General features: G+C 38.2%; 1 protein-coding gene across 50 annotated transcripts in view; it reads right to left on the bottom strand.

The window, feature by feature from the left end:
- Positions 1-13879, bottom strand: part of CCDC66 (coiled-coil domain containing 66) — a 58900-nt gene extending 45021 nt beyond the window's left edge. For 8 of the 50 annotated variants that reach the window (XR_012431283.1, XM_045386037.3, XM_045386039.3 and 5 more), the window contains exons 1-7: positions 13801-13879; positions 12125-12189; positions 11451-11476; positions 6913-7354; positions 4698-4863; positions 4404-4507; positions 2243-2364 (exon numbers count right to left, since the gene is read on the bottom strand). Coding sequence is in view for 48 of the 50 variants with exons in the window: in XM_045386037.3 (XP_045241972.2) it covers positions 2243-2364; positions 4404-4507; positions 4698-4863; positions 6913-7354; positions 11451-11476; positions 12125-12189; positions 13801-13811 (936 nt within the window). In the remaining 2 variants the exon portion in view is untranslated. Of the gene's footprint in view, positions 1-2242; positions 2402-4403; positions 4508-4697; positions 4864-6912; positions 7387-9166; positions 9271-9634; positions 9757-11450; positions 11477-12124; positions 12190-13800 lie in introns of all 50 variants that reach the window. The other 42 variants (XM_065540777.2, XM_074032516.1, XM_074032524.1 and 39 more) reach the window with 18 other exon arrangements.
- Positions 13880-15484: the final 1605 nt, after the last annotated feature.

Genomic DNA, 15484 nt, shown 5'->3' with positions numbered 1-15484 from the left:
CTCCTCGTATAGCTTATTAAATATGTATATTCAGCCACTTCACTCAGCATAAATTCCTGTTCCCTTCCCCACCACCTTGAAGTTTTTGCCTCCTGGCCCGCCAAAGGCTATGCTTCCCAGCCTGTCAGAATGGCCATGCTGCAGGTTGCAACCACTGATGAGAAATACAGTTCTCCTTTCCAAATTCATGAGCTTCATCATTTCATCAGCTGACAAATACTATCATTGAAAAATATATACGAAATATTTTAAAACCTAAAAGTCACCTCAAATGGTTCTTTACTTGCATTAACAATCATGATATGGATTATCCCCAGATAATAAATGACTTAAAAAGCCATGCAAAGTAAGAAATAATAAATTATATATTGACATTTCAACTGAAAATTTGGCAACTGAAATTAACATTTTTAGCATTACAGATTTTTTATCCTGATGTTGAAAATAAAAGCCAACAACTGATCCTCACCAATTTCATGAAAACTTAGTTTTAGCTACAGTTTTTAACGGTGTCTGCATACAACTTCTAAACTTTACACACTTAAAATTATCACCCAGAGCTATAGAATTTTCCAAAATGAGTTCTACCAAGACAACCTTATTGCCTTTTCAGTCAAAGTGCTTTTGGGATTGTGGGCAAATGCAATTCAGATTTCATTCCTTTTGTTAATGTAAAATTATCAACAGACAACAAAAGTATTCAATGTAGGCAAGTCAGCTCTACACGAAGCAGAACAGACAGCCATGCAAAAAAATTAACTTGAAGGGGTTCTATAAGAAATTTACCTAATTAGGCCGCAGTGCCAAAAGTATCTACCACCAGAATCATATCTTTAGGAGAACCATCCCTTTAGGTCACTGCATTATTTTCAGAATACATTTGCTAACATGTAAATGTTCACAAGGAGGAAGGGAAATAAATGTAAAAAAGAAATGAAGGCGAATGAAGCATAATACACTCAAGTAAAAATTAACTGATAACTAAAAATAAGTAGGACTTAAGATTCTCTCCTTCAAGGAAAATAGGTTAGAGGTCAAACACTAAAAGGTTTAAATATCCAAAGTACTGACACTTAGGACTTACCGCTAAAGTCTGACTAGCTCTAAGTAGTGAATGCCCCATCAGCTTGGCCCACCATCACCTGGCTAGGAGACTGTGATAGAATGCTTGAAGAGCTAGCAGAAGTATAAAAATCAATAGAAAAACAGTGACACTGTTTCTTTACCCAAAATTACCACAGATAAAATTTAAAAATCACAAAAGCACTACACAAGGCACACTTGGCATATGCGTATATTTGATAGCTAAACACTTACACATAGTTAGTGGCAGAGTTTTGTATTCACTTCAAAAATTGCAGACCTCCTTTATAAGACTCCAAAGGAGGTGCCTGGGAGCCTCTACACTCACCTAATGACAACGAGACAACTTAGAGAATGTAAATGGAGACCGGTTGAGGTCATAATTAAATTCAAAATAACACTGTTTTAAAATACCATTATGAGCCAGGCCCAGTGGCTCACACCTACAATCCCAGCTACTCAAGACGCCAAGGTGGGAGGATCACTTGGGGTCAGAAGTTCGACACTAGCCTGGGCAACACAGTGAGACCCTGTCTCTAAAAAAAATTTTTTTTTAATTAGCTGGGCATGGTGGAGTGCACCTGTAGTACCAGCCATTTGGGAGGCAGAGGCAGGAGGATCCCTTCAGTCCAGGAGTTTAAGGCTGCAGGGAACTACGATTTCACCACTGCACTCCTGCCCGAGCAACAGAGCAAGACCCTGTTGCTTAAAAAAAAAAAAAACACACACACACACACACAAAAAAAAAAACCCAACAATATGACAAGTTTTTTAAAATAGGCTGGGCGCGGTGGCTCATGCCTGTAATCCCAGCACTTTGGGAGGTCGGGGCCAGCAGATCACATGAGGCCAGGAGTTCGAGACCATCCTGGGTAATGTGGTGAAATCCCATCTCTACTAAAAATACAAAAAATTAGCTGGTCGTGGTGGTGAGTACCTGTAGTCCCAGCTACTCGGGAGGCTGAGGCAGGAGAATTGCTTAAGCCCGGGAGGGGTAGGGTGCAGCAAGCTGAGATTGCCACTGCACTCTAGCTTGGGCAACAAGAGATAAACTCCGTCTCAAAAAAAAAAAAACTTTTTTTTTTAATAAGCTTTAAAAATAAATTCTGTAATATGAACACTGCTTAGCATTTTAAAAATTGCAATTAAGATGTCTTACCCTAGATTGGTCAAGAATTTGAAGTTTTTCCCATATTATTTTATCACTTTCAGATTTTTTCCAAGGATCATTCCATTTTTCAGAAACTTCTTTTTCTTTCTTCTTTAGAGCAACCTGTTCATCTGTAAATAATGTCCTTTTTAAAAACATGTACAAAAACTGTAAAAAAAGAACCATGTAAACAAATCATGACTTTCTTAATGCAGATACCAATACGGATCTAATCAAAACTTTTTTTTAGGAAGGAGACTAACTCACGAAGTAGAGAATAATTTTTTAGGGACACAGAATAAGAAAAAATTTAATCAGAACCAAAGTTAAGTATGGTACAATTTCATTATCACAATTACCAATAAGGAGCAATTTTTTTGGAATAACTTATTTTATATTTTGTCAATTATCATGAGGTTCTAGTTTCCTGTAATGTTCATTCAATTATTATTAAGAGAATTAAAAGCTAGAATTCTGAAGTAGAGAACTATGGGTTAAAATTCAAGTTCAAGAATTTCCTAGCTATGTGACTGTTAGCAAGCTGCTGGTAAGCTTTTTTTTTTTTTTTTTTTTTTTTGATATAGAGTCTCATTCTGTCACCAGGCTGGACTGCAATGGCGCGATCTCAGCTCGCTGCAATCTCCGCCTCCCCGGGTTCAAGCGATTCCCCTGCCTCAGCCTTCCAAGTAGCTGGGGCTACAGGAACACATCACCATACCCGGCTAATTTTTTGTATTTTAGTGGAGACAGGGTTTCACTATGTTGGCCAGGATGGTCTCTATCTCCTGACCTTGTGATCCACCTGCCTCAGCCTCCCAACATGCTGGGATTACAGGCGTGAGCCCACCGCACCCGGCCAACTGCTGGTAAACTTTCTAAGCCTTGGTTTCTTCTATAAAATGGGGATAATGCTAGAGCCTATCTCAATATAGGGCTTGGCACAAAGTAAATATTCAATAAATGTTAGCTATTATTTCTTAATTGCTGACAAGTAAAAAACGTAAAACCCTGTGTCTGACAGATATAGTCAAAACTAAACCCCCAATGAACAGTTCTTTAAATACAAAATTCAATGATATATAAATTTAAATTCCAAGGATGTTACTGGAAGCATGACTTAAATAGAGGCGCTTTACTGAGACAAATTTAAAAAAAAAAGTAAACTGAGTTTTAAAATAATTAAAGCATAAGGCCGGGTGTGGTGGCTCATGACTGTAATCCCAGCACTTTGGGAGGCCAAGGCAGGCCGATCGCCTGAGGTCAGGAGTTTGAGACCAGCCTGGCCAACATGGTGAAACCCCATCTCTACTAAAGATACAAAAAGTAAGTTGGGCATGGTGGTGGGCACCTGTAATCCCAGCTACTCAGGAGGCTGAGGCAGGAGAATCACTTGAACCCAGCAAGAGGAGACTGCAGTGAGTTGAGATGGCGCCATTGCACTCCAGCTTGGGCAACAAGAATGAAACTCCATCTCAAAACAACAACAACAAAAATGATTAAAGCACAAAACATTCCGGTCATTTCCAAGTACTTCTTTTTCTTTTTTTTGTAGAGATGGGGTCTCGCTCTGTTGCTCCAGCAGGCAGATGCTGAACCCCTGGCCTCAAGCAATCCTCCCACCTCGGCTTTCCAAAGTGCTGGGATTACATGTGAGCCACTCACCTGGTTTTGCTTATGTGTTTTTCTGTGTCACCCATCCCAGCCAAGTTAGTGATGGCCTCACAAGACTTACTAGTTTTTCAACTAGAGTGAAGCCCATCTCATGCCTTTGGCATAGCTATTCTTAAGAAATACAACTGCTAGGTCACACATTTTGCAAATTGTGATATGCAGACCCCAAGTTTAGTCAAAGAAGTAATGGATATTTCTTAGTCACTAACGAAATTTCAAGACTATAACAGAAATCTGTAATTTCAAGCAATTCTCCTGCCTCAGCCTCTCAAGTAGCTGGGACTATAGGCGCACACCACCACGTCCAGCTAATTTTTATATTTTTAGTAGAGATGGGATTTCACCATATTGGCCAGGGTGGTCTCGATCTCTTGCCCTCCTGATCCGCCCGCCTCGGCCTCCCAAAGTGCTGGGATTACAGGTGTGAGTCACTGCGCCCGGCTTCAATACATATTCTTTAACCCAATAAAGCTATAATAAAGGTATAAAAGTTACCTACCTAGCTCTTTCCTCCACTGGGCTTTTTTTGCCTCCAACGAACTTCTATCACGTTCCCTTTCCCCCAGAGTACTGAATATGTCAGCTGGTTTCCATTCATTCTCTCTAAGGTAAAACACAAAAGATAACAGAAACTGTATCATACATTTCTATACAACTGACTCCATAAATATTAAGTAATAAGCTTTTAAATAGCTCTAAGTATTCAGAGTAACTATTTCACATGCAAGTAAAGGAAAAGCAAAACCATATTCCAAAGATGACCACAAAATAGTAACAGACAGGAGTTACATACATGGCAATTTTTTGCTCACACTGCTTAGATGTATCCTGACGTTCATTTAAGACAGATTTACTTTCAGCTGGGACAGATGAAACCATTTCAGTTTTTTTGAATAATCCCATAATATTCTCATCCTTTGGCTGATTAGAGATACTGTTTAAATGTAGACTATATTGACCTAGGAGGTAAAATACATGTTTTAAAATTACCACTAAATTACATCTATTATAATACTTGACATAGTGCTATACAGTTCTTACATGTCTTATACGTTACTTAAATTAACTCTCAAAACAATCCTTGAGGTGGCTTTAAGCTTCCCTTCCCGTCAAAAAGGAAAAAAGGAAGCAGGGTGTGGTGGCTCACACCTGTAGTCCCAGAACTTTGGAAGGCTGACGCGGGCAGATTGCTTAAGCTCATGAGTTAAAGATCAGCCTGGGCAACATGACAAAACCCCGTCTCTACAAAAAATACAAAAATTAGACAGATGTGGTGGCACGTGCCTGTAGTCCTAGCTATTTGGGAGGTTGAGGTGGGAGGATGGGTTAAGCCCAAGAGGTGGAGGTTTCAGTGAGCGGAGATTATGCCACTGCACTCCAGCCAGATCCCACCTCAAAAAAAAAAAAAGGAAACTGAAGCCCAGAGGTTAAATGGCTTGCTCATGACCACAGTCCTACAGTTTCTTATATCAAATAAGGAAGAAAATAAGCTAGCAACAACAGAAAACAAATCTCCATTTCCTCTTGCCAACATGCTTTTAAAAATAAAAACTGGCCGGGCGCAGTGGCTCACTCCTGTAATCCCAGCACTTTGGAAGCCCGAGGCGGGCGGATCATGAGGTCAGGAGATCTAGACCATCTTGACTAACAACGTGAAACCCTGACTCTACTAAAAATACAAAAAATTAGCCGGGTGTGGTGGCGGGTGCCTGTAGTCCCAGGTACTTGGGAGGCTGAGGCAGGAGAATGGCGTGCACCCGGGAGGCAGAGCTTGCAGCGAGCCAAGATCGCGCCACTGCGCTCCAGCCTGGGCGACACAGCGAGATTCCGTCTCAAAAAATGAATAAATAAATAAAAATTATAACACAAATCACAATCTAAAGGGGAATAAATACAAATATCTTGATAAATACTCATTACCTTGACATTACTTTTCTTATTTAGCTGTGAAATCAGTGGAAAACCTTTTCATGAATTGTCTCTATGTCCCAGCCATAATATCAAAATCACATGTTTTACAGAGGGCTCATGGGCTGGCTCAAGAAATGTTCTGATTTCTTTTGAATGTGCTAGTTCTCCCAATGAAGAGAAAGCATACTTAATATGAATGTCTATATGATTAGGCAAATTCTGCTTTTAACTTTGTTGATATGATCTCTCATTATGCCTAATAAGCAGGTTGTGGCTAGAATTTTAGCCCTAAAGACAAAATCCAGCTCCCTCATTTTACCAAGAATAATCTATAACAAGAGAGTAAAGAATTCCATCTTGAGTATCATGGGAATATACAGGAGTTACTGGGTCCCCAAACCATTTGTGGGGCCTCTCCATGTGAACTGTTAATTTTTTATTTATTTCACTATTGCCTAATAAAATTTTAGATATTTCTATTGTCTTCATATTCGCAATTCCTCATCCCAAAGTGGAAATTAGAAGGCTTTTAAAAACATGATGCAATGCCAGGACTTGTGAAAGAGAAAGCTTGTAACACTCTACTGTTCGTTCCAAATCTGTGTTAACTTTGTTTTTTAAAAAAAAGTACTGCCAATTCTTAGCATGGAATGAGGAACAGGAAGATTAAATGCAGCAGCCAGGAAAGCAGTGTTTTTCAGCAACTCAAGTCAAATAGTCATAGTAAAGTTTCCTTAATTTTCACTGGAAATACCATAATGGGTTTTTTCTTAACAATGTTTCATATAACTATTTTAAATATGAGTAAAGCTTCCTATATTCTAAAATAAATATAATAGTTTTTTGTACTAACATTTTTTCTAAAATCCACAGAAACTGGGTTTCTTAATATTCTGAGCACTAACCTTAAAATATGGCACAACTATAAAAATAATTTTGCACATCAGAGAAAGTCCTCTAAAAGAACAATTATTTTAATAGCTTGACAGGTTAAATTAGAATTTAAGAGTCACAGTTACATAAAACCCAATGAATCTGACATTCTAAAACACACATTGAAAAAATCAAAATTCATGAAAACTTTAGAAAAATCTTACTTTTTGACTCCTTTCCATTCTCAGTAAGGGAAAGAGATCTATTTCCTTGGTTTACAGTCATCAAAATCTGTTGTAGTTGGTCTTGTGTTAGACACACCAAACTGCTCTTCATGTTTTCAGCTGTGATGTGTTTTTTGTGAGGCTTCTGTTTAGCTACTAGAGATGTATTTACGGTGTTTCTAGTCTTCCGTATATTAGGGGTTGCAGGTGGAATCTCTTTCTGGATATGAAGACAGTCTTTATCTACACATTGTTTACATAAATCCTTAATGGATGAAAAAGTCATTCCATTTTTTTCACCTTTTGCCTGTGATGTTTCTGAACCAACTGTCTTCTTTTGCAAAAGCTTTTCACTTCCTATACAATTATCTTGTGTTGATTTTAGAATGTGCCCAGTTTTTGTTCTTAAAGGACATTTTGCAATCTTGGTCTTATTTCCCATCTGTTAAAACACCAGAAGCTTATTCTTTATAACTGTCCAAGAAAAATCAACAATTATCTTTATTTATATGATCTGTGATAAATCAGTCCTCTAAACTTTTTTCCATTTTGCTATTTAGGTAATATAACCATAAGAAACTAACTCTTAATACTTCCAAATCTTCATCAACAACTAGAAATTATCTTACTTCAGGAACTTTTATTATAGTTGTTATAGTACAACTCCACTATACTCCAGCTTTGAATCTAGTGTCATTAGATTATACCACCTACATTACCTCTTCTTTTTTTTTTTTAATTAAAAAAATTTTTTTTAACTACTTTCTTTTGACACAGCCAGGCTGGAGTGCAACAGCACGATCTCAGCTCACTGCAACCTCCACCTCCCGGGTTGAAGAATTCTCCCGCCTCAGCCAGCTGAGTAGCTGGGATTACAGGTGCCCACCACCACGCCTGGCTAATTTTGTATTTTTAGTAGAGACGGGATTTCTTAGCCAGGCTGGTCTCAAACTCCTAACCTCAGGTGATCCACCCGCCTTGGCCTCCCAAAGTGCTGGGATTACAGGCGTGAGCCACTATGCCCAGCCATTTTTCATTATTATAAAGACAATGTTCAATGGATTTGTTTAATATCAGCTGACTTCACAATTTATATGGGGCCAGGATCCCAAGACCAGTACAAATCAGAGAAAAGTAACATTTTTAAATATAAAATGTGGACTGGGTGCAGTGGCTCACACTTGTAATCCCAGCACTTTGGGAGGCTGAGGCGGGTGGACTGCCTGAAGTCAGGAGTTCAAGGCCAGCCTGGCCAACATGGTAAAACACCATCTCTACTAAAAAAAAAATACAAAAAACATAGCTGGGCGTGGTGGTGGGTGCCTGTAATCCCAGCTACTCAAGAGGCTGAGGCAAGAGAATTGCTTGAACCCAGGAGGCGGAGGTTGCAGTGAGCCGAGATCATGCCACTGCACTCCAGCCTGGGCAACAACAGCGAAACTTCATCTCTAAAACAAACAAACTAAAAATATACATATAAAATGTGCTACCTAGCACTAATATTACAAATACCTTTTAGTATGTCACTGATTCTCACATGCAGACATACTCATAAAAATTTTTTTATTGTTTTATAGTTCAACTAATCTTTGAGACTATTTTAAGTGTAAGAGTTTTAGAATCCATTATTTTAATAAATTACTTATGACACTGGACTATGTGTAGTTTCCCATTTCTCTTCCTATAAACCTAAGAAATTAGGCAAGTAACCAAGTTTACTTCATTACCATGGACTGAAGAAAAATGTAGGAGAGGCTAGGCACAGCAGCTCACACCTATAATCCCAGCACTCTGGGACGATGAGGCAGGAGGATCGCTTGAGCCCAGGAATTTGAGACAAGCCTGGGCAACACAGGAAGACTCTCGTCTATACAAAAAATTTTAAAAAATTAACTGAGCATGGTGGTGTGGGCATGTGCCTGTAGTCCTAGCTACTTGGGAGGCTGAGGCAGGAGGATCCCTTGAGCCCAGGAGGTTGAGGCTGCAGTGAGCCATAATTGTTCCACTGCACTCCAGCCTGGACAAAGAGAGAGAGCCTGTCTCAAAAAAGAAAAAAAAAGAAAAAAGAAAAATGCACAGATTTTGATAGAATTAGGAAAGCACTTTGACCACATATATGTTAAACTTGATGATAATGAGATAGAGTTCAGCTGTGTTTAAAGAACACACTATGGAGATTACAATAATTCAACCAGTGAGAAATGGGAAAAAAGAGAAAAGAGACTTTTGGCGTTGTAGTAACTCAGGCGCTTACCCCATTAGAAGGAACAAAGAAAAGCACTATGCAGACAGAATTCATGAATAACTTGCAGAAAAGAGAATTCAACATCTAGCTGCCGAACTGTGAAATTTGGGAAACTAAAAAACAAAACAAAAAAGGAAGAAAATACTCCTGATTTTGGTGTTTATAGTCTGTGAAGAGCAAAAAGAAATGAGAAGGATCTCTGTAACCTCTATCAATATGGGAAGATAAACTTGAAAACAATCAATACAGAAGAGAAACTTAGGTTGCATCAGTATTTTGAAGTCCCAAATGCAATAGGGATAAACCCAATTTGCTTTAAAGCAGTAAACAATTTAGGCTCAACATTAGTTGAGAACATATTAGTTACTCTTAAAAAAAAAAAATCCTAAAACACCTCTTGACAGCTGATAGAATTTCTTAAAAATTAAAAGTCTAGTAATCAAAAGTCCAAGACGAGTAACTTTATTATAGGCCTACCAAAAATCCAAGACTAATAATTCTGTTCATTATAGGCTTATAAAAGGGATCTTCAGATGTTCTGAGTTGGTTAAAATGACAATAAAATGTCTTCACAAATGTGGCTTCTGTAACAAATCAGCCTGGAGAAGATAAAAATCAACCATTACAAATAGCTTTTCATCTAGGTACTTGATAAAGGCCACTGTATTTGTAAATGTGTTTCAAATAACAGCAGTTAGTTGCAATTTTTAATAGGGAAAGGGGTAGGAATAACATACAATCTGTAGTCTGTGATTAGGGGAGCATACAGGGTATATAACTATATGATAGAGAAAGAGAAACAATTTTTATATGTAGCTTGTGGAATTGTTCTGATCATCTTCACCTATTTATTGAGGGATATTTTGGGTACTCCAGCAACTTCTTCACCTTGATTAAACCTGCAAGTAAAGCCATCAAGGGCTTAGAGTTGAAGGGCAAAGTGATACATCATCCAAACTGGGTTCTATCCACAGACAAGTAAAGACTTTAAGACATTGTAAAGATAAAACAAAAGGGGGCTGTAGTAAATTATAGAAGAGGAGAAGATAAATTCCCACTGATATTAATCTAAAAATTAAAAAAGAAATAGGTAACAAGAAAAGTAGAAGTATCAAAAAAGTTGGCTTTTTTTGTTTTTGTTTTTTGAGAAGGAATTTTGCTCTGTTGCCCAGGCTGGAGTGTAGTGGTGCGATCTCGGCTCACTAGTGGTGTGATCTCGATCTACAACCTCCATCTCCAGGGTTCAAGTGATTCTTCTGCCTCAGCCTCCTAAGTAGCTGGGACTAGCACCACCATGCCTAGCTAATTTTTGTATTTTTAGCAGAGATGGGGTTTCACCATGTTGGCCAGGCTGGCCTTGAACTCCCGACCTCAGGTGATCCACCCACCTTGGCCTCCCAAAGTGCTGGGATTATAGGCGTAAGCCACCATGCCTAACCTCAAAAAAATTTTTTTAATGATAATTCCAGCCTGTGCAACATAATGAGATCCCATCTCTACTAAAAATTTAAAACATTAGCCGGGCATGGTGGCTCATGCACATGGTCCCAGCTACTCAGGAGGCTGGAGGAGGAAGATATGCAGCCATGATTATGCCACTACACTCCAACCTGGGTGACACAATGAGACTCTGTCTCAAAAATTAAACTAAACATAGTGATAATGTATTTTGCAGAAGAAAAGCACAATAGATTCCTGATAAGGGAAAATAATTTAAAAGGAAAACTACCCTTAAGCTCAAGTGCAACCTTTTAAAGGAAAAAGCTAAATGCATGATATAATTTGTGAATGAAATTTCCCCTTTGGTGTGGGCAAATGGACTTTGAGTATGAAAAGAAAAAACATTTGCTTAAAGTCTGATTATCTATTTTTAAAGATCTCTGGAGCTGCACTGTCCGGTACAGTCCATTATCCATTAAATTTCATTAAAAATTAATGGAAATTAGAAATTCAGTTGCTCAGTCATACTAGCTACATTTTAAGTGCTCAATAACTACACATGACTAGTGGCTTCCATATTCGATAATACTGACTTTATTAATGAACACTTCCATTAATACAGACGCTTTACTGAATAGCACTTATCTAGAGGAAGAGGTTCTATTGGGCTTTTTAAACCTAAAATGATTCAATTTCTGTGAAAGGACCAATCTGAAAGCAAGAAAATAACTTCTCACTATAATTCCAAATCCCTCACAACACTTGATATTTCCCAGGAATTATTTTCTAACCACTGTAAAGAAAACTGCATTTTACATTTGAAAACAGGTCAGGTCAAAGTCATATGGCTTACCTTCACAGAAATTTTTGATTTATGTTCTACAAAAGAAAAAAAAAATTACTAAACTGTCCACCAAAAACATACTAAGGTGGTCATGCAAGAAAACTGTAATTAATATTGTTGTAAGATTTTAAAGTGGCAACATTATCCTTGAAAGCACTAACTTTAGATCTTGACTGAGTGTTCTTTCCTAATCCAGTTCAAGTATTTACTTCTATTTTATTTTTGTTTTTATCTTTCCAAGGAAAAATATAAACAGAAAAAAATGCGAAGGAGAAGATACCAAAGTACACTGAGATTAAAAACGAATACTAAAAGTGACTTTAGCATTTTACTGTGGTCTTATTATAAACTTTTCTCAAACGATACATTCTTTACGTGCAAAGAACATAATTACATAAATTTCACTTGTATTATTCCTCAGGCAATAAGGATATTGGCTATATGCAAATATAATGAACACGCACTACACTAGGACATTAAATGTTATGAGTCCGAATACTGACAGTAGTAAGCAGTGTTGTAATCCGATTTGGCTAGAAGTAAATTTGAAGAAGTTTGAGGAAACAGTTTTTTTCAAAATATTTAAATATCACTCTATTACAAGCAAAAAGTCGGTTGAACTAATATAAATTTTATTTACGAATTTAAAATTTAACATTTCAGATTTCTGTAACATAACATACCATATGGAGACAATATTAGCTTGGTTTTTCCATCCAGTAATTCAGTTTCAAGCTTTAAACCATCTCTGCAATAAAAAAAGAAAGTTGTCTCTCATTTTTAACAAACCGCAACATTTTAAATAACCAGAAATTTTCATTTGAACCTTGACAATAAATCCATTATTTTGAATTTATGCAGAAATCTTGTACACATCAAACCAGTTTTTTTATTAAAAACGTTTTGCAATCCAAGATAAAACCCACAACTACAGGGAAAATTCTTGAAACTCTTCAATAATACAAGCATTGTTATCATTAACCTGAAACCTCATTTTGTTATTGGTAAACTATCAATTCAGTTATACCACCTTTTTTTTTTTAATAATTCTAGACTGGAAAAAATAATGCTGTTAGCAAAACGCCTCACATAAGTTAAAGGAGCAAGATATATTTAACCACCATTCATTAGTTTCATAATGAACTCAAGACTAACACATTCTATGGAGTGCTGGAGCATCGTAAATGACTACTAACAACGCCATCAAGTTTAGTAACTGCTTGAGCAAAGAGTACCACTTTGAATATTTCAAATAATACATATTGATATTTAGTATGATATTTAGTACTGATATTTAGTATATTTATACGTGCATGTCAAAAGCAAAGGCATAAAGTAACAGCAGGCACTGCCAACAAAACTTGAATGTCTGTTAAGGTCCTAAAACTCCACTGAAAACAAAAATGGCAGCCCATACATACAGTCCATAATTCAGAGAAAATTAAATCCAGCAAGCCAGTCAAGGGAGAGAGAGGCTGGGAAAGGTCTGATTAGGAATGCGAAATTTGCGGTGCTGCTCAGGTAGGGGAAATCAAATCACCTCAACTATTAAAGGTAAAACACTGGAAAGAATAGGTTTTACGGCTTTCCCTATTGCAGGGTTATGAACAGATCATGTTTATGTTGGTGAAACGTCACCAAGAAAGAAAAGACCTTGAATGGTAAAGTATCTTCAATGACGCACTACACTGTAATCTCCTTAAGGGACATGCTATCTTATTTATTTCCATATCCTCAGATTCTAAAACATAACAACATTTGCTGAACGATGTGTAGTTAAGTGTGAGTTTGGTGGTTTTTCATCTTATTAAAATATCAAACCTGCGAGTGATTTAAGACCATGCACCAAGTCCTTTTTATTTATTCACCCCTACGTAAGGAGCGCCTACTAGGTGTTAGGCACTGGTACTACATCGATTTCATCAGAAGCCTCGGTTCCCCGCCTAGTGCACCTAAAACTAATCTGGGCGCTCCAACATTCTGCAAGACTCCAAAAACAAGGCGGCGAAGAACCCGGGGCGTGGGCCAGGAGTCCTCCCCAGGAGCCTCCACGCTTCCTCTAACTGTCTCGTCATTTCTCTCCTTTCCTCCTCAGCTCTCTTTCCTCCCCATCCTGAGGTAAATAAGGGACCGAAACGGGAATCACGGGCAGTTTTAATGCGAGTCATTAAGTGAAAACGTAAGGTCTGTGGAGTCGCTAAGGGCCGACCCGTCTACCTCGCTCTTCTACCCGAGAACTGGGCTCTGTCCCTCTCGGCGGCGCAGGTTGGGAACGTTCTCCGCTAAAGACTCCAAGGGACAACCCAGATACATATGGCCCCCCTTTCCGCTGACGACCACCTTTCTTACCCCAGCTTACCCCAAGTTCATGGCCTGACCTCGCACTTTCTCCACAGAACGCTCCAGTCCCTTGTGTACGTTGGTTGCCGCCGCCGCTCAGCAAGCGCCACGCTAATTGGATATAGGGGTGCCGGCGAGCTGAGCAAGTGGACCAATCAGGATGGGGCATGCTGGCTGGTGCGCTGAGCTGGGCCGGGGCTCCCAGGGCTACGGCTGCGTTCGCCGTTTGTGCTCCAATTGTGCCGTTTCCCTACGCGCAGCGGAATTTGGCCTGACCCGGCTTATGAGTCTAAGGCTTCGGTGGCGGAGACCTACGCTTCTCGCAACTGTAACCTTGCAAAAGGTGCGCGCGCGCACACACAACACACACACATACACACCCTTTTTTGGGTCACCATTTGAAAGTAAGTTACAGACATTGTAACGCTTAACACTTTAACATTGCAGCATGTATCTCCTAAGAACAGATGTTCTGCTATATAACAACAGTACCATTATTATACCTAAGATCATTAATTTCATGATAGTATCTAATTTCCCTTCCCAATTTAATTTCCCCCACTTGTCCTAAGAGTATCTTATAGGCGTTTTATTTAGAAAGCAAGAGCCAATCAAGGATCACACATTACATTTGGTTGTTAAGTATCTTTACACACTCTTTCCAGAAAAAAAAAATGAAAGGTATATTATTAAATGCTAGACAAACCTTTACTTTTTTTTATTGTAATATATGTGTTAAAATTTGCTATTTTTTGCCATTTTCAAGTAGTAATTACATGATACAATGTTGTGGAATACACCAGTATGTTTTTCCAAAACCTTTTTAATACCCTTAAATAAAAATTCTGTGCCCATTAAGCAATAATTTCCCATTCTCCTCTCCCCTCAATCCTAAGAAACCTCTAATCTTATTTCTGTCGCTAGGAATTTGCCTATTATAAATATTTCATGTCATAAAAGTAAAATCAAACAATATTTGCCCTTTTGTGTCTGACTTCTCTCGTGTAGCATAATGTATTCAAGGTGCATCCATGTAGTATGTATCAGAGTTTCATAACTGTTTATGATTGAATATTATTCCATTCTATGTATATATATACCACAGTTCGTTTACTCATTCATCCATTGATAGACATTTGGGTTGTTTCCATCTTTTAATTATTGTGAATAATGCTGTAGTGAACACTGATGTACAAGTATCTGTTTGAATCCTTATTTTCAATTTTCTTGGTATACACCTAAGAGTGGAATTACTGGGTCACATGGTAATTCTATGATTAACTTTTCGAGAAACTGCCAAAGTGTTTTCATAGAAGTTGCAGCACCTTACATTTCTGCCAGCAGTGTATATGAGGGTTCTAATTTCTTCACCCCAACACTTGATTTTTCTGTCTTTTTGTTTTGTCTTTTTTTTTGAGACATGATTTTGCTCTGTCACCCAGGCTGACTACATTGGTATGATCATAACACTGTAACCTCAAACTCCTGGTTTTAAATGATCCTCCTGGCTCAGCCTCCCAAGTAGCTAGGGCTACAGGCATGCACCACTACACCTGGTTAATTTAAAAAAATTTTTTTTTGTAGAGACAGAGTCTCTTTATGTTTCCCAGGCTGGTCTCAAACTCCTGAGTCCCCCCTCAGACTCCCAAAGTGCTGGGATTATAGGCGTGAGCCTGTAGCCAGAATTATTTCTAAAACGTGAA

The sequence above is a fragment of the Macaca fascicularis genome, chromosome 2 (assembly GCF_037993035.2).
Source record: "Macaca fascicularis isolate 582-1 chromosome 2, T2T-MFA8v1.1".
Classification (NCBI taxonomy): Eukaryota; Metazoa; Chordata; class Mammalia; order Primates; family Cercopithecidae; genus Macaca; species Macaca fascicularis.
Note: the sequence above shows the minus strand (reverse complement) of the source record. Positions and strands in the feature narration are given on the sequence as shown.